This window comes from Molossus molossus, unplaced genomic scaffold (assembly GCF_014108415.1).
Source record: "Molossus molossus isolate mMolMol1 unplaced genomic scaffold, mMolMol1.p scaffold_m16_p_7, whole genome shotgun sequence".
Classification (NCBI taxonomy): domain Eukaryota; kingdom Metazoa; phylum Chordata; class Mammalia; order Chiroptera; family Molossidae; genus Molossus; species Molossus molossus.
This window is the reverse complement of record NW_023425401.1, coordinates 2,242,544-2,265,918: the sequence shown is the minus strand read 5'-3', so window position 1 is coordinate 2,265,918 and position 23,375 is coordinate 2,242,544. Positions and strand designations below refer to the sequence as shown.

General features: G+C 61.4%; 1 protein-coding gene across 1 annotated transcript; it reads left to right on the top strand.

The window, feature by feature from the left end:
• Window positions 1-768: 768 nt before the first annotated feature.
• Window positions 769-22,529, top strand: COBL (cordon-bleu WH2 repeat protein). The gene is made up of 7 exons (XM_036247399.1): window positions 769-928; window positions 6,423-6,732; window positions 16,207-16,301; window positions 17,367-19,237; window positions 20,030-20,149; window positions 20,766-21,011; window positions 21,652-22,529. The coding sequence occupies exons 1-7, from the start codon at window positions 769-771 to the stop codon at window positions 21,667-21,669; spliced, it is 2,820 nt and encodes a 939-aa protein (XP_036103292.1). The 3' UTR covers window positions 21,670-22,529.
• The last annotated feature ends 846 nt before the right edge of the window (window positions 22,530-23,375 follow it).

Genomic DNA, 23,375 nt, shown 5'->3' with positions numbered 1-23,375 from the left:
CCCCGCTTGGCGGTGCCAGACCGCCCGAGTGGCGGCGGGTCCCTTGCAGCCTGCGCACCCTGAGGTCTGTGAGAGCACCACCAGCTTGCTTCTGCGTGTGCCCGGAGCACCTCCAGGACCCCGGCCGCCCTGGCGCACACAGGGGCGCGTGCTGCCCGCAGCGAGGAGGCGCAGACACAACAGCCGGAGCTGGAGTGGCAGCTCGTCGGCGCGGGCGGCGGAGGCTGCTGGAGAGGCTGCTCGTGGCCACTTCAGCATTCAGGGCGCTGGCAGCCCTCCAGGTCTCGGCAGGCGGCCTGCGGGGACACGGTGACTCGGGCTTCCTGCCCGGAGCTGGGGATTACTGAGCTTCCGAGGGCGGCGGCCCCGCCTCTCGGGCACGCGGGCTGGGCGGCCAGCAGACGGAAGGGCCGGGCCACCTCGCCCAGCTCCCGGCCCGGTCTGCGACCACTGGGTAAGACGGGGCCAGTGCTGGAGACTCCCATGGTCAGTGAGACTGTTGCTAAGTGTCTGTCTGTCTATCTGTCTTTCCAGAACAAGCTCGGACCAGGAGAACAGTGATGAGCCTTTGTGCTCCTAATCTGGGCTATTTTAACCCTCATCCTGGCGGGTAGCTGGCCTCGCACGTGTCTGTCTTACAGGACTGTAGAGAGCTGCTCAGAACAGAAGACACACAAACGGGTCACCCCGCTGTGTTCCGGGACCAGAACAGGGGCCCCTGCAGGGAGGGGTGGGAGGGGCAGAAGGACCCGCGCCTGACGGATCAGAATGGAGCACCCCAGTGTGTACCCGCCCCTGGAGAGGGCCCCCCGACCTGCCCTGAAGGAGATCTGCTTGGTGCCTGCGGTCATTCTGTCCCCAGGAAACCAGTGGACAGACGAGGAAGGGGCCGGTCCCGGGGTGTGTCAGTGTGGGGCCAGGGATGCAGGTGCTGCTGGGATGCCAACCCAGGGGTCCCGGCACCTTCACACCCTTGACCTCGAGCTGTAACCCTGCCCCCCTGAGAGCTCAGACCCCGAGATGCCGTGCCGCCCACACTGGGCGTCCTGACGCGGAGACAGTATCAGAGACACGTGCTCCAGGGATACAGGTGGGTCCTACCTGGAGACACGCGTGTTTCCCTTGAACCTCACCCACCCTGGGAGGTCTGGGCCCGTGAGAAAACAGTGACCTGTCCCCTCCAGACGTCCTCGCTCAGGATGTGACCTCGACGTCCCCGCTTAACCAGGCAGATGAGAAGCGGAAATCTGGGAGGGAAGTCACGTTCCCCAGCGTCGTCCACGAACTGTCTTTGGGGTCCTGGTTACGGGAGGACAGCCTTGCACCCGGTGTACGATCAGGTCGGCGTCAGTAAGCGGAGTTGGCAGCGCGCAGAGTGGGAGTCCACCTGGCCCTGGCTGGGCAGCTCACCAGGCTCCGAGCGTGACGGGGCGGCCCCACTCACCCACGCGGCTCTGCCCTGCTCAGGGGCCGGGAGGAAAACGTCCCTTTGCGAAGCACGCGTGAGGCCCTCCGGAAGCATCCCTCCCTGCTGAGGGCGCCATCTCATTTTTTATAGTCAGTGTTCACTTTGGCTAAAATAATCCACAGTGAACCGCACGCTGGACCCACCGCCCCAGAACCCGTGGCTGGAGGTCTCTGTGGAAATGAAGCGGCCTCGTCTCGAGGGTGGGCAGTGCTAAGGCAGGCTGGTCACCAAGGTCAAGCGTGAAGGGAGACGCACAGGGCTGTCCAGGCCCCTCTCCAACAGACCGGGGAGCAGATGCCCTTCCTCCAGCCCCTGACCTCCTGGGCCCCCGGGGAAGAGCCAGGACACCCCACTGCAGCTGCCCTGTGTCTCTGAAGGCCTGGCTTCACCTCCTGACCTCAGTGCCAAGAAAAGGCCCACACATATGGCCCAGCCTCGGGGGGGCTGCTCTCAGGGCAGGTTTGTGGTGTTTGAGCTGTACCTGGGGCTGAGAACCCAGTATCTGCTGCACAGAGACAGACAGACAGAGAGACAGAGAGCAGGAAAACAATGTATAAGATTCACGGCCCCGAGGCCTTAGACCGCAGAGCCTGAACCCCACGCCATGGCGCCTGTTCTGAGATGGCCCAGCGAGGGGAGAGACCGTGCCCGTGACCACGGCACCTGCCGGTTCGCAGCCGGGTCACAGGTCAGAACATCAGCAGGTGCACCCATGCCGCTGCGGGGACGGCACCCTGAGTGTTCCCGGGGCCCTGAGTGACGGATTCGGATTCTTGTCTCTTTACCGCTGAGAGAGTCAAAGGCTGTAGGGACGGGCTCGCTTGAGGCTGCCGGGGACGGGAGTGTTTTCTGGCCAGGTGGTCTGGGGCCACATCACTGAGTAGGACAGGCGGCTTGCGTGTGGAGCGTGCATCCACTGCCGTGAGTCCGTTGACTTTGGACACGGCTGGAGACAATTCCATGCATTTCCTAAAATGACGGGCCTGACCCTGCGCATTTCTGGGCAGGCCGGATGGGGCAGGGAGGGCTCTCGGTGACACTTGTCCTTTGCCTGTGCTGAACATTCTGGGACCATTCCAGAAGCCCCTAGGACTGTTCTGGAACCGTTCTGGGACCGTCCTGGGATCGTTGTTGCAAGTTGCTTTGCTTCCTCTCACTTCTGAGAGCATGTTACGTTTGGCGACTTCTAAAACTGTTTGGAACAAAGCTCTATTATAGTATCTTTTTAAAAACTTTGAAAATACGTTTTATACCTTAGTCCAGACCCAGGTCGCAGTTTGAACACGCCACCCTGTCTGTGCCAGGCGACCGTTCTCAAACAGCAGGCGATGTAGGCACATGATTAACAGGGCGGAATGATTTCACTGGCGGCCAAGCGGAGGGGGCTGAGGCTGTGGACAGAGGCCACAGGACGACACAGAAATTGAGATGGAAACCCTGAGACTCCCACTCTCGTTGCATACGGGGAGGGGCTTCTCACCCCCAGGGAACTTTCTGAGGTGTCACTCACCAGCCCTGCAAGAGCCTCTTCAGCACATGACTGGGGTCCTGCATCTGTCTTCTCCCGCCTCTTGGACCCATTCCCCTCCCCTTGGCTGCTGGGATGCCCCCACCTTGAATCAGGCTCCTGTGCACCTGCCGGTGCACCGTCCTCCCCCCGGCTCCGCGTCACCTCCTCCTACCATGTTCCCCTCTTCCTGTGTGGGGCATACGTTATAACCATTTGGGGTACGTTTTGTGTTTACAAGTCACTTCTTCAGCCTGAAACTGCTCTGATACCGTTTTCTGCACTATTTCTGGAAGTAGTATTTCCACCGTGCACTCTTCAGGAAAAGGTCATATTGAACTTTGTCGAGGACATTCTTTGGCGACTTCCTGTGACCTAGGGGACTCCGAAGAGCATGGAAGGAATGTGGAGCCTGCTTTCTGAGCGCAGGACCTGACCGTGAGCCGTGCGCTGGGCAGAGGGGCCGCCGCCTTTGAAACGAGACGGGAAGGTCTGAGCAGGAGGAAATGGAAAAGCACAGGGCTTCCCCGCCTCTTCCTCCTGTGCTCCGCCCGCGGCAGGGGTCCCCGCTCCGGGGTCCCTTTCCCTAGGCATTCAGGCACCTGTCCTCTGGCTCCTGTGTGGCCGCCCTCGCTCCACTGGGTGAGCCCCTTGCCTGCCCCTGCCCAGCTCAAGCTCCCTGGCCCCAGGCGCCCAGAGGGTCCTCCCTGAACACCTGGCGGTGGGCTCCAGGATGGCGTCCCCCAGCCCGAGGAAAGGTGACCTATGAGAAATGAAGGACTCACCTGGGCCAGAGGGGCCCTGGTCATCACTCCCTGTGCTGTGCGCTTAAATGGCTTTAAGGGTGCCCACTGGAGAGAGACCCTCCACTCCGAGGGCTGAAGGTTTGCCGCTGGCTTCTTTGAGAGCAGTGACTCCCGGCTTCTGTTCTTCGCTCCAGACACTGAAGGGGATCAAGCCCGGGCAAGCATTCTGGGTGTCAAAGCTGGACAGAAAGGGGGCGCGGGCAGGGCGGGCTTGGAACCTCTGCACCGCGGATTTATTCTGAGTTCCGGGGGTGGTGCCCAGAAAACCTGGCTGCAGGGGGCGCTAATGTCCCAGGCCTGGGAACTGTCCTACTTCCCAGGGGAGGGGTAACTGCTGGGGGAGGGGCATAGCAGGGCTGGTACCTGCTGGGGGAGGGGCATAGCAGGGCTGGTACCTGCTGGGGGAGGGGCATAGCAGGGCTGATACCTGCTGGGGGAGGGGCATAGCAGGGCTGGTACCTGCTGGGGGAGGGGCATAGCAGGGCTGGTACCTGCTGGGGGAGGGGCATAGCAGGGCTGGTACCTGCTGGGGGAGGGCATAGCAGGGCTGATACCTGTTGGGGGAGGGGCATAGCAGGGCTGGCTGGCACTGGACCCACCGCTGCTCCTCCCTTGTGCAGCCCCAGGTCCCCTCCCGTCTGCTAGCACCTCCCCTGACCAGCCACCCTGGTCCCCCTGTGCAAACACACCTAAAGGTGGCATCACTGTCTGCTAAGGGTTGTCTGTCCTCTTGCACTTGTCTGTCCCTCCTGCACTGTGAGTCACCAGAGAGCTGAGGCTCTGGGTCGGAGATCTGTATCCCCAGTTCTGTCACGGGGCCTCCTCTGCTGACACCCCCTGGAAGTAGAGGCAGCCAGGGCCCCGGCACTGTGGACTGGAATCCTGTTCCATCCTCGGCACGGTCCTCCTCCCAGACGAAACTGTGACAAAGAGCCAGACACCTGCCCCAGGCAGCCACCCGCTGCCCTGCGGGACCTGAGTCCAGTCCTCGCGACCTGCAACCTCGCTGCCCGCTCACACTGCGGGAAGAAGTGTCCCTCCCACTGACCTACGTGTTCGATCCCAGTGATGGGGGCGGGGGGAACGGGCCGCTCAGCCGTCCGGGCGGCCGTCACAGGGGGTGCCCTGCGCAGCTGGCCGAGCCCACCGGCTGCCATCTGGGGGCCGAGCCAGGCTGCGTGGCCAAGTGGCCGGCCACCGTCCGCGAGCTGCGGCAGCGCGCCAGCCAACACTGTCAGAAGGTTCAGCGGTATTAGCTCGTGGCCATGTTTTCCCGTGTCTGCCCCCTAACTGCGAGTCTTGTAACAAAGGCCAGGAAGGAAGCAGGGAGGAAGAGGTCACTGTGGGGACACTGCCTTGTGCATTCGGGCCTCTCCCGACGCCCTTCTGTGTGTCCGCGTCTTTCCCCGGGAGCTTCTGGGAAATGTCTCTTCTTTTCTTATGCTGTTGTCTGGGGTCTCAACTACACCAGTGCCAGCAGGAACTGTCTCCGGGGCCCTTCTTCTGTTAATCCCCTGCTGTCCAGGTGAAATGACGCCGCTGTTGAGGGCGGTGGCGATGTCCCGGCCTCTCGTCACCTGCTTCTCGAGGGCACGAGCGCGGAGTGCCCGCGGCCTGCGGTGGCCTCCACTCACTGACTGGAGGAAGGATGTCCCAGCAGAGGACACCGGCACACAGCCCAGCCCCGCGTCCTGGGCTGCCCTACAGTGCTCGCCCGGAGCGTGTGTCTTGAGGTGCTGAAGCTTAAAGTTTTTCTCCACCAAGAGAAAAGGAACAACTCAGGTGGCGAGCTGGCCAGGTGCCGTGCGTGTCCCTGTCCTTCGACTCCAGCCTCAGTCAGAGGTTTTCTCTCCCCACAAAGGTCTGACAGAACCCGGAGGCTCAGTAGAAAGGGAGTACTGGCCTCACTACTCCACCTATTTCCAAAGCGCTGGTGGGTGGCCGGGGGCCGCCGTGCCCCCCGCATGGGTGTCCCCGGGGCGAGGAACCAGGACGCTAAGGAGCTGCAGCTCAGCGCTCACTCCGAGCTCAGGAGCCAGGACCTCGGCCCAGGACACCGCTGTCCTGATCTGTCTTAATTTGGCCTGAAGGTTCTCTTCCAAGATCCTCTTATTGGGACCAGAACTTACTGTCTCACATGTAAATTGAAGGGACAGCCAGAGGCTGATGAACACAGGATCATGACTATTTTAGGCCAAATTTCAATTGTCCCTGTCACAAGTTTTCCAACAGTATTATCTATTTCTAAATATGTTAAGATTTTTTTTAAAAAAATCCTGCTTTTTTAAAAAAAAAAGAACTCGTTTTAAAAGAGCATCGGTTACACAGCGGCCGGCCGGGAAACAATCCTCCCGCGTGTCATCCGTCTGACTGTCCACGTGCGCCCACGGGCTCATACGGGGCCAGAATCCAAAACGCTGATTCCAAATGTGCTTTTTTGAGGGGAATTTGCTGTCAGCCCCACAGATGCCTGTGACTCCCCCAAGCTGACATGTTTCTGGCAGAAGCTGTGTATTTGAAATCCTTAACCCTCGCACCCCAACTTTCGAGGTTCTGATGAGTCGGGCAGGTTGGGGGGCACATGCTGGGTGGCGCAGGAACTGAGTTGCTGGCTGACATGTCCTTGCCGTGTCTCGTGCAGTGAGCCTGCCCCTGGGGCCCAGCAGTCCCTGCAGTGCCGACGGGGTCCCCCCGGTGCCCCTGGAGGCCGAGGAGACCGTGTCTGTTGGCAGCTGCTTTGCGTCCGAGGACACGACCGAGGACTCTGGAGTGATGAGCTCCCCCTCAGACATCATCTCTCTGGATTCCCAGCATGACAGCACGAAATCCAGAGACAAGTGGGCCACCGACCAGGAGGACAGCAGCGACCAGGACCTGGTGGGAACCCCAGAGCTGGGTCCCCCGAAGAGCCCTGCGTGGGAGAGAAACGGCTCTGGACACTGGCATTGCAGGTGAGTGACAGGGAAGGGAGGGCCGATGGCCCATCCTGTCGGCAGGGTGACCCAGCAGAGACTCCTCCGGAGTCCACTACTGGCCAGCCCCCCCCCCCCGCGAGTCCCCGCTCCTGACCTGGGGGTTCGCTCTCCATGACCACATGCGCATGCTCCTTCTAGTTATGCAACCAGACAGGGTGATGTCTGGTTTGTTTGCACCCTTCCTTAGAAGCTTCGTGCCCATCATGTGACCCCCACCAGCACCCGTTGCAGGTTTACCCATGACGATGCCTGTGTCGTTAGTGCGTTTACTCCCTGCACGTCTAACAAACGGACCCTCTGGCGGTGGGGCTGGGCCGTGCTGTTCCCCCCAGGAGAGGGGAGAGGTGACGGCACTTCCCTCTTAGTCACTTCACGTAAAGAAAGACCACCGTCCACGCACTCTCCAGGCTCCTCCTGCGAGTTTGCTTGGGGGCTGCCCACGCCAAGCTCCACACCTGAAACCGAGCAGGCGTGTCAGTCCGAGCCCTGGGGACGCTCTACGTGCAGAGCGCTTTGTGTGGCCCTGACGGACAACCTTGCTGACTTCTGTCCCAGCCGGGACGATGGAGTATTGGCAGCTGCTGCTGCATCCGGACAGGGAGTGGCGTGTGGTTTTCTCCCTCGTCTCTGGTCCTGGTGCCACTGAATTTGATGGCATGGGGGCAGGCGGGGGGCTCTGCACCCTGACTGGCCCATTGTGGACTCCCTTCACCACCAACGGGCTGCCTGCGGAGCCCCCACCTTTGCTGAGCCTTGCGCTTGGCTTGTGTGGGCACAGAGATGCCTCCCACCCACCGGCGGTGTGGCGGGTCTGTGGGCCCCGTGCACGCAGCAGGCGCCCAGCTCTCAAGCGGGGTCTGTCGCGATCTCTCTGCCGTTGGCCAGGACATGGGGCGCCGTGAATACCCAGGCAGGCCCTTCCCTCTCTGGTCAGCCCAGCTGCCGGCATGCAGCCCGGTCCGTGCTGCCCACTCTCTGCCCCAGACTTGGGGTTGACTCTCTGCCACCAACCCCATGGCATGGCCATAGAGGGTCACAGGCGTTTCTCCACTGACACACTGTCCATGAAGAGGGGGGCCAGGTGATCTCCCCGAAAGAGATGCCCTCTTCCTCCTTCCAGCTGTTGCCCTGAGGCCTTACGCACCCAGTGGGGCCTTTTTCTGAGAAGCCAGAAATCTAGACTGTTATGTAGGGTCTTCCAAATCTTAAACGTGGGCAACCAGTTCAGACATTCAGAGCCCAACTCAACTGTGTGCCTGTGGAGCATGGCCTGTTTGGGGGTGCCCTCCTCGGAGGGGGGATGACAGGGTGCTGGGCGCTTCCTCTGTCCCCTGATTTTCCCGCTGTGTGTGTGTGGCCGCCTGGCTCAGGTGCCCCCTGTGGTGGAGCTCTGGAAACACCTCCTCACAAGTGAATTGGGGGTCAGCACCTCTTCCTCTCAGCGAAGTACCTGCGTCTTGCCTCTCGGGCTCATCAGAACGATGCCCATCAAGCGCCGTCCGGGGGATGCTGTGTCGTCAGCCTTCACTGTCGCTGTAAAACAGGACAGTGCACGTTCGTCATGGAGAAGAGGGGACACCCCTCTCCGTGGGCTTGGTGCATTCCAGAGCATGTCCGTGGTCCTGTCCACAGCATACGGTGTGAAGCCTGGGGGGCCAGGTCAGGGCTGGGCCAGACTGCGGGAGCTGTCCAGGCCTGGGTCCGAGCCGTCTGCTACTGGTCCCAGCTCTCCAGTACTGGGTCCGAGCTGTCCAGTACTAGGTCGCAGCTGTCCAGTACTGAGTCTGAGTGGCCAGCACTGGGTCCAAGCTGTCCACTAGTGGGTCCGAGCTGTGCAGTACTGGGTCCCAGCTGTCCACTAGTGAGTCCGAGCTGCCCAGTCCTGGGTCCAAGATGCCCAGTCCTGGGTCTCAGCTGCCCAGTCCTGGGTCCCAGCTGCCCAGTTCTGGGTCCGAGCTGTCCAGTACTAGGTCCCAGCTGTCCAGTACTAGGTCCCAGCTGTCCAGTGCTAGGTCTGAGCTCTCCAGTACTGGGTCCGAGCCATGCAGTTCTAGGCTGGAGAGCAAGTCTGCAGAGCTCAGTTGAGCCTCAGTGAAGCAGGTCAATCCCAGGTCCAGACGGGCCCGTGGTCCACTGCAGTGCTGGGGGCTTGGCAGCCCAGACCAGCTGACTGGCAGAGCAGAACCAGGGCTGCTCCCGGAGGTGTGGCCTGGCCCCGCCCCGGCCAGAAGAGCCTGCTGGACACTGCACAGGAGCCCTGTGTCCAGGAGCAGCGGGAACCAAGACGCCAGCTGGCACCTCGGTCCAGGGCAGCCATGCTGGGCGAGCAGACAGGCCAAGTGATTGCTCAGGGCTTCTCCCGAGCTCCTGCCCGGACGCTGGGCCCACACCTGGGTCCCTGCCGCAGCCCAGGGCTCTGCCATGCGCGGCCCTCGCATCCTAAAAGAGGCGTTTGTGTTCCCAGAACACGTTTTTTCTGCGTGCCAAGCGGTGGTGACCTGAGCCTGGCTATGCCTGTGGGACCGCCCACCCTCTGATGCCAGCCCCCGAGGCCCGGGCACAGCAGAGGTCACCTTCCGCATGACTGCAAGGCTGGGCCTCTCCAGGGGCAGTGGACTCTGAGTGGTCGTGAAGCTGTCCCCGACAGACTCGGACTCCTCGGCCGGCAGAGACGCCCCGTGCAGCCAGTTCCCATATACTAAGGGGTGTGCGTGGCGTCCACCGTTGCCTGAGTGCCCTTAACTCGGATCACCTCGCTGTCCCTCGGGTGTTCATTGAATACTGCGGGAAGAGTGTCAGACCCTCTGTGACCTGCGAAGACCCCAGTTTATAAAGTCTACACGGTCGGGTGCCAGTGTATTTGGGTGTTTCTCCTTTCTTTGCACCCTGCAGGTGGCAAAGTCATGTAGCCTCCCTTGGCTAGGGTGGCCTGGGGTGCCAGGTTGACAAGTTGAAGGCAAGTACTGTTGGCTCCAGAGCTCCTGCTCAGCTGAAAGCATCCTTCTTAACCTCTCCAGTCCCGGGGCGAAGTTCCCGGCCCCGTCCTGGGCAGGTGATGTAGAGCCGCTCCCTCCATCAAGGCTGAAGCTCCATCCACGGCAGTGTTGGCCTGGCTCCGTGAGGGACATCAGCTCGGCAGAAATGCCCTATGGGGTGTGTGAGGGAACTGGGCAAGGGGTTTGGGGCTCTGCTTTGGTGCAGCAGGGCCTCACTGAAATTGTGCAGAGCCACAGGAGACAGAAGGTGGAGCTGCTCCAGGTGATGGGAGCCTCCCTGAATTGTCCACTGCCCTCCCCCCTCTGCCTGGCAACCCCCAGAGTTCCTGCTCAGCCCCACTTATCAGTGAGCAGTGGTTATGATGGCTGGGGAAGCAAGAAACAGTGTTACCTGCAGGGCTTATGGATCCAAGTCATTTTATGGAACTGAGATGCACAGGTGGCTGGTGGAGGGGCTGGGTAAGGGCTAATCCTGGGTTTGCAGAGGCCACACCCACCTCTGGGGCCCTGGTATTTTGTAGCTATGGGAGCTCTGACCTGGGGAGCATTCAGAATATAACCTCCAGAACCCTAGAACTTTGTCACTATAGGAACTTACTTTAGATACATATCATACCATCCAGAGCCCTGAAACTTTGTAACTATAGGAACTGGTGACTTTAGAAACATTTTATACCCTCCACAACCCTGACACATTGTAACTATAAGAACTTTGGACCATGGGAACATTTAGGAGCATTTTAACACCTTATAAGATCCTGAAACTTTGTAACTGCATTTACAAAGAAACATTTAAACAACATTTGAGACCTGGGAGAGCTAAGCTGTTCAGGACAGTAGCCACGGGCCACATCTGGCCACGCGTACTTGCCACGTGGCCGGCTCAGCGTGAGATGTGCTGAGTGTAAACCATGCTCCCAGTCTGGCCTTAAGAAAAGTAATTTCATAGTAATTACATGTAGAAACGAAGAAAATAATTCAGGTTAAAATTGGGTTGAGTAAAATGTCCTAATTGAAATTAAATAAGGTATTAATTAAAACCCATCCCCGCTACACCTTTTTCAATGTGACTCCAGGGAGATCCACGGCCTCGCTGGTGGCTCGTCCCATCTCTCGACTTCCTAGAGCTCTGACGCTTGGCAAACACGGGAACGTTTGTTAAAGGGACAGGGTCGGGGGCATGACTGTCATCGGCTGTGCACTTTCCCAGGTTTCTTGCCTTTAGTTTATCCAGTCATTGTTTTGAAACCGGCGATTCAGTCTGGTTGTCATTTGCAAGTTATATTACCCCCTGAAAGGGACATTTTTGTTCTCTCCAACCTTCTCCTTTTGTTTTTTTCCATAATTTTGCCGTTGGGTAAAAAAACTTCCCTAGCCACATCAAACAGAAGGACCGAATATGCTGGGACGGGTCACCATTAGCCCAGGTGCCTTCTTCCTTTCGCATATAAAGGGACAAGACACCACCACAAAGCAGCGACTTGTCCTGGCGTCGTTTTGACCCAACTGCCCCTACTGCTTGTTTGCAAGGCAGGGGTGAGGCCAAAAGGCTGGCACCCCCTGCGGCACTCACCCTGTGCCCCTGCCCCCCGGGACCACCCCCAAGGCAGCTCCACTTTCTGGGCAGCCTCTGGTTTGAGACTCACCGCTGCCCTTGGTCCCTCACGCGCGGTCCTGCAGCACCCTGAAGGTCGCTGCAAAGTCACGCCCGTGGGAGAAAACGCCGCTGGTGATGTCCGTGCAACACGTGCAGCCTGGAATCAAAACGTCTGGGCTGTGTTTGTTCTTTATTTTCTTGGTCTCAGGCCAGAGCAAACAGTCAGTAAGAACCAGCTCTGAGGACTGGGGGTGTCGGGCCGGGGCGATGCCCTGGAGAGCGTCTGTGCAGCTGCTTCAGGCTGAGAAGAGGTGGCTGTCCTTGCCAGCCCTGCAGTCGGGGACGCGGACATGGACCCGGCCTCTTGCCCAGAGAGCTGCCCTCCCAGCCCCGGACAAAGCGCCTCACCGGGTTTTCTAGGGGGAGAGTTACAGGCCCTTGGGAGAAGTAAGTGGCAGGGGTGAGGAAGGCGAAGCAAATATCGATACACCTGTTTCTCCTGAGAGTTTATATTAGAAAGCAAAACGGACTTCTCCACCAGCGCTGAGCTGTGCGGGATAATCCATCCACGCAGCCGTCCGGGGAGCAGAGCTCACAGCCCCGCGAGGGGTCCCCAGACCGGAGATGGTGGGGCTCAGCGGGCTCCCAGAAACTCCGCCCTGGCTCCTTCTCTCCCCACTCCCACGTGGGGGCTCTTGCCACTTTGCAAAAGAGAATTATTGTTCATCATAGGAAAAGGAGTATTTAAAATTTTTCCCATTTAAAGAATTATTGTATCACTCAAGCTGCTTCACCCCAAAATGAACACAACTGTGAAAAAGGACAAAATACTGTAACTCATTGATTTCAGCGGGTCACACTGGTCAGAGGCTCTGTAGCTCCGTCCCCCCTTGTCTAGGTGTGTGTGTATTTTGATCACCGTGGTCATTGTCTGTAATACACAGTTGACCCTTGAACAACACACAGGCGGGTTAGGGATGCCAACGCCTGGGCAGGGGAAGATCTGAGTGTGACTTTCAACTCCCCAAACACTTAGTTGTCGCTCAGTATCCGCAGGGGTGTGTTCCAGATGTACACTCTCCCCCCAGATTCCAACATCCGAGGGCACTCAAGTTTCTTACAGAAAAAGAGCATGGACAATGCACACAGCGCCCTGCGCACCTGAGGACTTCCGTCTGCAAGTCGGAAAGACTGGTCTGGCTCCCCGGGGAGTCCACGGATACAAGACCTGGGAATACGACCGGCCGAATGCGCACGTATTGACAGAAACCAGTGTAACTGCGGGTGCTGCGTCTGTACGTGCCCCCCGGTAGGGCTGCTTCCCCGAAGGAGACCGGCACGAGGGACAGACGGACGAGCCGGCTCTGCAACGCCGGGCGCTGTCCCTTCCCGAGGCGCACGTCCTTCCAGTGCAAACCAGCAGCCGCCACCACCAGCATCTCGGACTCGCTGCGTTTCCGTCACCTCGCCGTGCTTTATTTTCTCCAGTTTAATCTTTATAAGACGATAGCATCAGCGGAATTTTTATCTCAGGTTCATGTTTAATTTTTCCCCTGTTCTCATGGAGCGAGGTGACGCACACCCCGCAGGGAAAGCACACGTCTGGTTTTGTCTGGCTGGGCTCTGAGCTTCCCAAACGAGGAACGAGCATCGACAAGGTGCTGTTTTCCCGTTTACACGGTGCGTTCATTCTTCCTCTGCCACAGACGTTACCAAATACTTGGATTCGATGTGTTTAAGCCACCCCAGACCACGATAGGCAAACGCACCACCTGACCGAGAGGCATCGCGACCATTCACGTCCGCGGCGAAAGCAGTGAACAGGCAGTCCGTGCTCCCTGAGGCCCTTACAATTGCTCCACAGGCTCGCGCATCTCCCGCGACCCTCTGTCCGGCTTGTCGGGGCATTAGCTGAGCGGAGCCTGGAAGCCATCTCCTGGTTCCCAAGAGGACGCAGTCCCCGAATAGCAAAGTCTCATTTCTCGGCTGCAAACCGCCACGTGATTGTGCAACGTGTGTTTCCTGCTTGCTCGTCTGTGCCCGATCAGCAGCGCTGGAGTTGGCCCTCGATCTCGACGTCAGCAGAGAAGACAGGTGACCCTCCCTGATAGTGACATTTGCCATTGACGTGTGGCAGGAACCTGGGGTCACATGCGCTTGTAAAGACCGTCTGTCATTTCTCTGGGAGCGGCTGTGTCATGGATCTATTGCCCCAGCAATGCAAACAGGGCAAGGTCGGCTTTCCTGAGTGGGTGGCTGATGCCCCCCGGACACCCAGGTGGCAGGGTCCACGCTGCACCCTGGACACCAGACTTGGACACCAGCCCTGGCTGGTGGCCCCCAGACTGAAGAGCCCATGTGGTCTGGGCAGGTGTGTCAGTGTCCTGACCCGATTCCTGTGTGTGAAAAGGCCGTACCCACTGCCTTACACGCTGCTGGGGGAAACAATGAGCTCATTTGTGCCAGGGCTCGGTCTCAGCCTGGCACCCAGAGGCTGCGTGGGACTCAGAGGGGTGCCGGGACTCGCGCTGGAAGGCGCCACCTCCGGTGGGGTCTGGGACGAGGCCCCTGGTGGGCCAGGGTGGGAGTGTTATCACCGCTCTGCAGTGGTGCTTCCTGCTGCATCCTTGTCCTTGTCGTCGTCGTTTCATACTTCCTGTTGAAGAGCCCCGGAAGCAGGGCTCTGTGGGTGGCCCTTGTCCCCTCCGTCACCTGCACAGGATGGGAATTAAGCCAAAGTCAAGGCCTGGACAGGAACAGATGGGGCCACATGTCACCCTGCTGGGGTGAGTGCACATGGAAGCCTGGTCACAGCTCTGCCCCAGAGCCGGTGCCCTCCACCCCGGAGGCTCCAGGGGCCAGAGGCAGCCTCCTCACGGGCCACAGGCACGGCCTGGCAGTGGGTGACAAGGTCCAGCCCCTGGCCTCTGTGCGTGTTTGCAAACAGCCTCTAGACAGCCTGGCTGCTTATTACTGGTCCAGGTAGGTGCCAGGCGTGGTGAATGCAGTCCAGGCAGGCACACAGGTCCTGTGGGCACACCAGCTTGAGTGTGCAGCGGTGGGCGGTGCCCACAAAGCCGAGACTCAGGACCGTGGTGAGCAGGAACCGGGTGTGGTTGGGGAGCTGCTGACGTTTTGGGGCCACACACACACACCTGCACCACACACACACACACCTGCACCACACACACACACCTGCACCACACACACCCCTGCACCACACACACCCCTGCACCACACACACCCCTGCACCACACACACACACCCATGCACCACACACACACCTGCACCACACACACCCCTGCACCACACACACCCCTGCACCACACACACCCCTGCACCACACGCACACCTGCACCACACGCACACCTGCACCACACGCACACCTGCACCACACGCACCCCTGCACCACACGCACACCCGCACCACACACACACCCATGCACCACACACACACCTGCACCACACACACACCTGCACCACACACACACCTGCACCACACACACACCCATGCACCACACACACACCTGCACCACACACACACCTGCACCACACATACACACCTGCACCACACACACCCCTGCACCACACACACACCCCTGCACCACACACACACACACACCCATGCACCACACACATACCTGCACCACACACACCCATGCACCACACACATACACCTGCACCACACATACACACCTGCATCACACACCCCTGCACCACACACACACACCTGCACCACACACACACACACCCATGCACCACACACATACCTGCACCACACACACACCTGCACCACACACACACACCTGCACCACACACACACACCTGCACCACACACATACACCTGCACCACACACACACACCTGCACCACACACACACACCCATGCACCACACACACACCTGCACCACACACACACCTGCACCACACACACACACCTGCACCACACACACACACCTGCACCACACACATACAACTGCACCACACATACACACCTGCACCACACACACACCTGCACCACACACACACACCTGCACCACACACACACACACCCATGCACCACACACATACCTGCACCACACACACACACCTGCACCACACACTACACACCGCACCACCACACACACACCCATGCACCACACACCTACCTGCACACACACACCACCTGCACCACACATACACACCTGCACCACACACACCTGCACCACACACACACACCTGCACCACACACACCTGCACCACACACATACCTGCACCACACACACCCCTGCACCACACACACACACCTGCACCACACACATACACCTGCACCACACACACACACCTGCACCACACACACACACCCATGCACCACACACATACCTGCACCACACACACCCCTGCACCACACACACACACCTGCACCACACACATACAACTGCACCACACATACACACCTGCACCACACACACCCCTGCACCACACACACACACCTGCACCACACACACCTCTGCACCACACACACACACCTGTACCACATATACACACACCTGCACCACACACACCCATGCACCACACACACACCTGCACCACACATACACACACCCATGCACCACACACACACACCTGCACCACACACACACCTACACCATACACACACACACCTGCACCACACACACACACACCCATGCACCACACACACACACCTGCACCACTCACCAGCTGTGTCTCAGCAGCTCCAAGGACCAGAGGGGTCCAGGGAGTATGAATGGCAGGAACCTGAACGGGAGTTGTACCTCCCTGGGATGTGTCCAGAAAGGAGCGAATTCGGTGAGTATTGAGGGACACGGATGCTGTTCTTTCTCCTCGGGCTCCCCTAGAGCTGAGGAAGCTGCCACCCCCGCAGACGACGACGGCGGCCTCGCTGCCCGGCAGTTGGAGCACACCCTGGCGGACCTGGACGGGGATCTGGACGGTGAGCTCGGCCCCGCCCCGCCCGGGGGCGTGGTCTGTGTGGCGTGACCCCGGGCTGCCCTGCTGGCCACAGTCTGTGACGGCCCCTCGAGCGGAAGCTGCGGGAGGACGGGCAGCCTGGTTGGCAGACAGCCTGTGTGAGGGCCGAGCGCCGCAACCACCCTCTCCGGGGCGGCCGGACAGCGGCCAGGCACCTGCTCGAATGAGACCCCGTTTGCGCGTGGAAAGCAGTCCACACATATTGAGAAAAAAGCTTCTCCAAGACCCGAGTGAGTTAAGGAGTCACGGGCGACCAAGGTGCCCAGGTTTCTTTAAGACCCCAGCCCTTTACTCGCTAATGACCCGGCGTCCATGTCACCGTGGCCCTGTCACCGTGGCCCTGTCACCGTGGGGAGGAGGCTGCCAGGCCAACACTGAGGCAAAGAATCTCAGCAAACAGCCAGGGTGTCCCAGAAACAAAGGCACAGGGTGAAAATAAACCCTGTGGGCCGCACCTTAGAACGGAGCCAGGGGGAGCGGATCCGTTCCGTCCAACTCGCTTGTCGGCTTGTGCCCTCGAGAGGCGTTGGCAGAGCCGGTTCTCGAATCCGCCGTCTGGGCCTGAGCTTGGCCACGTGGCACCCAGCATCCACTGGGGCACATTCTGCAGTGTCCACACCCAGTCGTCCACCTCGTGAGAAGGGGACACCAGGGCAGGGCGCCCGCAGGTTCCGGGGCGCTTCGGAGAGCCAGAGCCGAAGGGCGGGGAGCACCCACCGTCACACTCGGGGCGAGACCGGGTTCCAGAGGGCTCGGGGTGAGAGATCCATCTGTAAGTGAAGGAGGTCAGCAAAATGTACCTAAATGCCTCCTCTTGAGACCCCGTGGGGCTGGCCACCTGTTGACTCCTGAGAGCTGTGACTGGCCCCAGGCAAAGGTAGATGAGAAGCTGAAATGACACTGAAATACATGCAAATACCTTACAGGAAAGGAAGGGGCGGGGCGGGCGGGGCGGCCAGTCCCGTGATGGCCGCAGGGCAGGTGTTGGGCGAGGGCCAGGCTGTGACGCCTGTGTGCTTCTCTGCAGACCTGGAAGACAGCTATGAAACCGACTCCAGCTCTCTCACCGGCTCCGTCAACGGCGTGTCCCACCGCTGCCTGCAGGGCGCCATGGTCCCCCAGAGTGACGCCGATGCCATCCCAGTGACGTTTATCGGGGAAGTTCTAGATGATCCTGTGGAGTCGGGGTCTTTTGACCTGGGGGGTGCAGGCAGCAGGCCGGCCCACCCGCCGCAGGCGCAGGTGCAGGCACAGGTGCAGGCGCAGGTGCAGGCGGAGCCCTGGCGGCAGCAGGGACAGGAGTGGGCGGACCCCGCCTGGGCGCCTGCCCGCGACAGGGGGGAAGTGAGGTCAGCCCTGCCCGGCCCCTGGACAGATGTGGATCCCGTCCGAATGGAGCCCAAGGTCACTGCTGAGCTGCGCGGGCAGGACGGGATCGCACAGGAGAAGAGGAAGGAGCAGGGCTCTGGGCCCCGCGCGAGGACACACCCCCCTGAGGCCCGGGACCCTCCCCCAGCGAAGGACAGAGAAGGCGGCGATAAGAAGGATGTCTCAGTACCTCCCTCGTGGTATCAGCGAGGCCAGAACCCAGGGGGCAGTTTCGGACTTAAATATGGCCTCACGACCTATAAAATTGTCCCCCCTAAGTCAGAGATGAGGTGTTACGACCGAGGAGTGTCGCTCTCCACGGGCGCCATTAAGATCGACGAGCTGGGGAACCTGGTGAACCCCCACGCGAGCGGGGGCCGCACCGTGGCGCTGCCGTCACCTGCTCTCGAGAGAGACGCCCAGCCCCCCGGAGAAGTCTGGGGGTTCTGGGGGGCCGACTCCAGGGAGAAACACGCGGGCCGGCCCACGGAGTGCTCGGCCAGGGGGCCCCCCACCCGCACCCCCACGGCGCCCGCCACGTCCCAACAGCAGGGCGGCAGACTCGGAGCAGAGCCCGGCTCCCCAGAGCCCGCAGCGACATCGCCCTCGCAGCCGGCCCCCCACCCGGAAGGGAGACCCCCGGAGGGGGCGCCCAGCCAGCCACGGGCAGCAGCCTCGTGCCACACGGAAGTGCCAGCAGCTCGCACGGCCCACGTGCTGTTCCTCAGGCCTCAGAAGAGAACCTCCAGTCAGTACGTGGCCTCGGCCATTGCCAAGCGGATGGGGCCCCCGCGAGCCCGCGCGGACGCAGCCCCGAAGCAGGACGGGGCGGGGAAGACCAGGGAGGGCGGGGGGCCAGAGCTCAGGGCACCCCGCCCCACGCCGGAGGACGCCCCCCGCAGCCTGGGCCCCGAGCCGCACATGCGCAAAGGGGAGGCAACGCCACCCTGCGGCCAGCCCCCCAACTCCAAGCGGGAAGACTCCGCAGGAGGAGCCCAGCCCAGGGCGCACGTCAGCAGCCCTCTCAGGGGGCTGGCTGCTCAGGACCCCCCTGCTGGCGCCCACAGAGGCCCCGACATCCCGCCCGGCACTGCGCGGAGGGATCAGGATCCCGGGGGCCCCAGCCGTGCCCTGGGTGGGAAGCACAGCACGGCTGACCACAGGGCCGGCTCGGCAGGGAACCCTGGACGCGCGCTGGACAGCACGAGCGGGCCCCTGCGCTCCGGAGATGACGGGGCCCCTGGCAGGTCCCTGGTGAACGGCTCCAGGTGGGCCCCCGCCCACAGGGAGCCTCCTCCCTCCCCCAGAGCGTCCGGCGGCAGCAGCCACGCCGCCCTGGCACAGGAGGGGAGGCCCCCTGTGGCCTGCACGGATACGCCGGACGCCGACGGCTCGCTGCCACCCAGCATCTTCGGGCCAAAGAAAAAGTTCAGACCTGTGGTCCAGAGGCCAGCGCCCAGAGACACCTCCCTGCACAGCGCGCTGATGGAGGCCATCCACTCGGCAGGAGGCAAGGACAGGCTGCGGAAGGTGAACCTTGGCCCCTGCCCCGAGGGCGCGGCCCTCCTCCCACACCTGCAGCGCAGGGGCCCGCTCGAGGGGAAGGGCACCGAGGAGGGACCACGTGGGTAGTGAGACCCAGATCTCTGTCTCACTGCGCACGGAGTGTCTGAACAAAGCCGCTAGAGACAGGAAATGGGGCTTGTCCACGCGGCTCTCAGGCCCTGACCCCGGGGGAAGATGCTACCAGTGTGTCTGGAGCGTGGGCGGTGGGCTGTCCTCATTGCTGGTGAGACTGTGGAGGGAGTTCATGCAGCCAGGCCAGGGCCTCCCGCCTGAAACTCTCCGACAACAGTAGGAACTCACGACAGCCCCCCCCCTCCAGTCATTGCTGCGCCATGTAAAATAGTCCCTCCAGAATCGGGGGTGGGGCGCAGGGCGGAGGGGTGCCACTCTCCACCCTCACTGTTGAGATTGACGAGCTAGGGAAGCTGGTGAGCTACTTCCTCTGGGTTTTAGATGGGGAAACTGAGGCATGGTGCGGTCCAGTGACCTGGCCCAAGGTCATGCTGCCCACTCATAGAGACCCAGGACTCCCGTCAGGGTCTGCAGCTTGGAAAGCCAGAGCCAGTCACAGCGGCCCGGCGTAAGAGGCCATCCTCCGACGCGCCCCCAGCAGGTGGTGATCACAGTACCAGGTCCTTGCTGCCGGCGGTGCCTAGGATGCCCGGGGAAACCGGCCTCTGGCGGGCCCAGGGCCTCAGACGCCTCCCAGCCACCGTTTCTCCACCGTCAGCGACCCGTGTTGATTTCATGTTCTAGACGGCGGAGCCCAGCCCAGAAGGAGGCCCCAAAAAGCTGTCCTACGCGGAGTCGGAGAGCGAGCACTCGGCCCTGCTGGCGGCCATCCGGGGGCACCGCGGGGCCTGCGGCCTGCGGAAGGTGAGGCAGCAGCCTGCCCGGCGCACCCCACGGGGCGTGGCTGCGAAACTCCGGCCAAACTGGCTCTTCAGGGCTCATGGTGACCAACCGCCCAGACTGGCATGGAGGCGCGGTCCCTGGGCAGGCGGCAGCGCCCTGGAAGTCTCCCTCCCTGTTCCCCCTGCCCGCCTGGCACTGAGCATTTTCCAAGTCCCTGGAGGGGGCCCAGCATGGCTTCAGGGCATAGATCACCCCAGGGCAGCACTGGGCGGCCTCAGGAGCCAACGTGGACTGGCGTTTAGAGGCAAGTGGGTGGTCTCCGGCTCCCACGGCCCGGATCCCAGGAGCAGCCTGCTGGGTGCAGGACGCTCCGAGCACGAGCTGTGGGCCCTGCCGGCAGTCGGTCAGGTCGGTGCGCATGTGCGGCTTTGGGCCTGTCCTGCACCCAGACACGCAGCACAGCAGGAGGTCCCGGGGACAGGGCTGCCACCTGCTCTCTCCTTCAGCCACTGTCCCCGGGGGTCTCGGGACAGGAAGCAGACACACCTCCTGGCTGGGTGCAGGGGAAGATACCCGGCCATTCGCTGCCCTCAGAAAGAGCCCTTGGGACATTGTCATCTAACCATCTCTTCCCCAGGTGACATCCTGTGCTTCTGAGGAGCTCCGGAGCTTCCGGGAGGCCGAGAGGTCCGCACACGGGTCGGAACCCTCCGGACCGGGAGACCTTGGCAGCCCGCCCTCCCTGCCGCCCCCACCGCCACCCGCTGCCCCAGCCCTGTCAGCATCCAGGTCCAGCTCCGGCCCCCTCGGGGACCCGGTGGACGCCAGACAGGCCTTGATGGACGCCATCCGCTCTGGCACAGGGGCTGCCAGGTTGAGGAAGGTGCTGAGGGGCTGTGGGGTCGAGAGGGGCGGGGAGAAATGTCTCCACAGCAGGCAGGAGCCACAGGCCCTGAGACACAGTGGAGGAGGGCAGGAGGGCTGGCCGAGCTGCGTCCGGCGCCACACTGGCCAGCGGGGCCATGCACGCCCTCCCCGGGTGAGACAGTCAGCCAGACTAGCTCCTGGGGACGCAGGAGGGCACGTCACACCACTGGACCCTGAGCACATCCCACCACCCACCTGCTGGTCCAGGGCCAAGCTGCAGAACCCAAGATGTCTCCTGTCGGGCACGGGCCACCGCCGTGGTCCTCGGCCTGGGTGGAGGCTGCAGCAGGGTGTCTGTCCATCTCTCTTTTCTAGACAGTTCGCTTGGTCTGGTGCTGGTCTGCTCGCGGCCTGGTCCCTGAAAGCCAGCAGGAGCCTCTGTGGCCTGCGGCAGGGTCCCAAAGCAGGACAGGCAGGCCCGTGGCCGCTGGGCCCTGTTTCAATTCAGAATGAGTCCCGCCGGGCGGACCCTCATCCACACCCACTTCCAGTCAGTGTGTTGGGCAGTCACGTAGCAAGGACAGGTCTCCTCAGCGCCGACGTCTGCACCCCGGCTTCCTGTGGACCCGAGTAACTGGGCTGTTTCTTCACGGCAGGTGCCCTTGCTTGTGTGACTCATCGGTCAGACCAGGCGGCGGCAGAAACCCACCTGTCACGGGCCCACCCTCAGCGCGAGGACGCCGCGGGGCAGGCTGCGGTGGGCTTCCTGTCTGCAGACCCAGCCGCATCCTCATCTCCAGTCCTGCTAGGCTGCGAGGGCGGGACGCTGCTCTGTGTGCGGCTTGTGTGCCAAGGAAATGGATTATTTTGCCCCTGAGTATTTAAAATTGCCAATAAACAGTTCTTGTTGGCAGGTCGCTAGGAACATAAAGCCTGGGACCCAGCTCGGCGCTTAATTGTCTTGACAGGCAACGTGAAAATAATCACGCCTCAGACCAGTCTGGACCGTGGAGGCTTTTCCCACACGAGCGGTTAAATCGCGAATTCTGCGTGGCGCGTGCCGTGTGCCGCTGTGTCCGGGTGATGAGACACCAAAGGTGTCTCTGAGGAACCCGTCCTGTCCGATTCTTCTGCCATCTCGGGGAGACTTCATGGAGGCGGCTGACCCGCTGATGCTTTAAAAACCAGCGGTGATCACCTGGATAACGTGCACTCGGGGTGCACGGACGGGGGTTCTGCAGAGGCAGCGGGCCTTGGCGTGGGCGGTCGGGCCCGCCTGACAGCTGTCCCTGCGGGCTGTGAAGCTGGACCTCCCCGGAGGGCCGAGACGGAGCCCGCTGGCCTCCCTGGGCGGCTGGGGACCCTGCTCGGGGCCCGCAGCAGGGATGCTGGGAGTCACCAAGATGGGCCCCAAATTGATTAATAGTTCATGGTTGGAGATAAAAAAAAAGTTGACACTTTTGCCCAGCAGATTGGCATCTCCCTTATGCCATGTGACGGTCCTCTCGTGGGGCTGGGCCTCAGCCACCAGGGTTCACGAAGCAGCGGGACTGTGGCAGGACCCCCCCCCCCCCCGCCGCAAAGTCCCGTCCCGGAGAATCAACAGCGCCGTGAGGGATGAGCGGGCTGGGGAGCTGGCGAAGTGGGCGGCGGGCACAGGCAGCCCGCTGACCGTCCTGGGCTGCTCAGGGCGGGACCCTGGCTCTGCCCGTCCGCCGCCACCGCCGCTCGCCTTCCCTGGGCACCGGAGCGTCCAGCCAATTGCCCTGAACCGCACTGTCTCTACAACGTGTCTTTTTGGTGCCACAAATAATAAAAGACTATGAAATTGCAGCCGCCGTGTGAATCTCGTGACTTCAGACCACAGCGTGTTTGGATACCCTGTCCCCAGAGCCGCCGAAATTCATTTATTCAGCCTATAAACATGTATGGCCAGCGTGGGTAATGCTGGGTGCACCCTCACATTGGGGAACCCCAATCGGGCTCCCCTCTCATCTCACCCCAGCAGACAACACAGGCAGGAAGGCAGTGTCACCGTGGTTAATGTTGTCACGAACAGGAAGTGTCCTCGTTCCCCGCATGCATCACGTAGGAAGGGCCCCCCACCTAGAAAGGCCTCCCATGCACTGAGATCCTGCACCGAGGCCGTGTGCCTGAGGTCGGCGAGTCGGGTCCAGGGACAGGGCTCTGCTGCTGGAAACCTAGAGCCGGGAGCACTCAGGGACACAGCTGCAGCCCTGCCTTGGGACCCGGCCTCACATCCACGTCCAGCAAGGACAGCTCGGGTCCTGGGGGGGAGCCCCTCCATCCGGCCGAGCGGTGAGGGCCCCATTGCTAAGGCGTAGGACTTAGAGACCAGAAAGATGTAACTTCCTCCTCT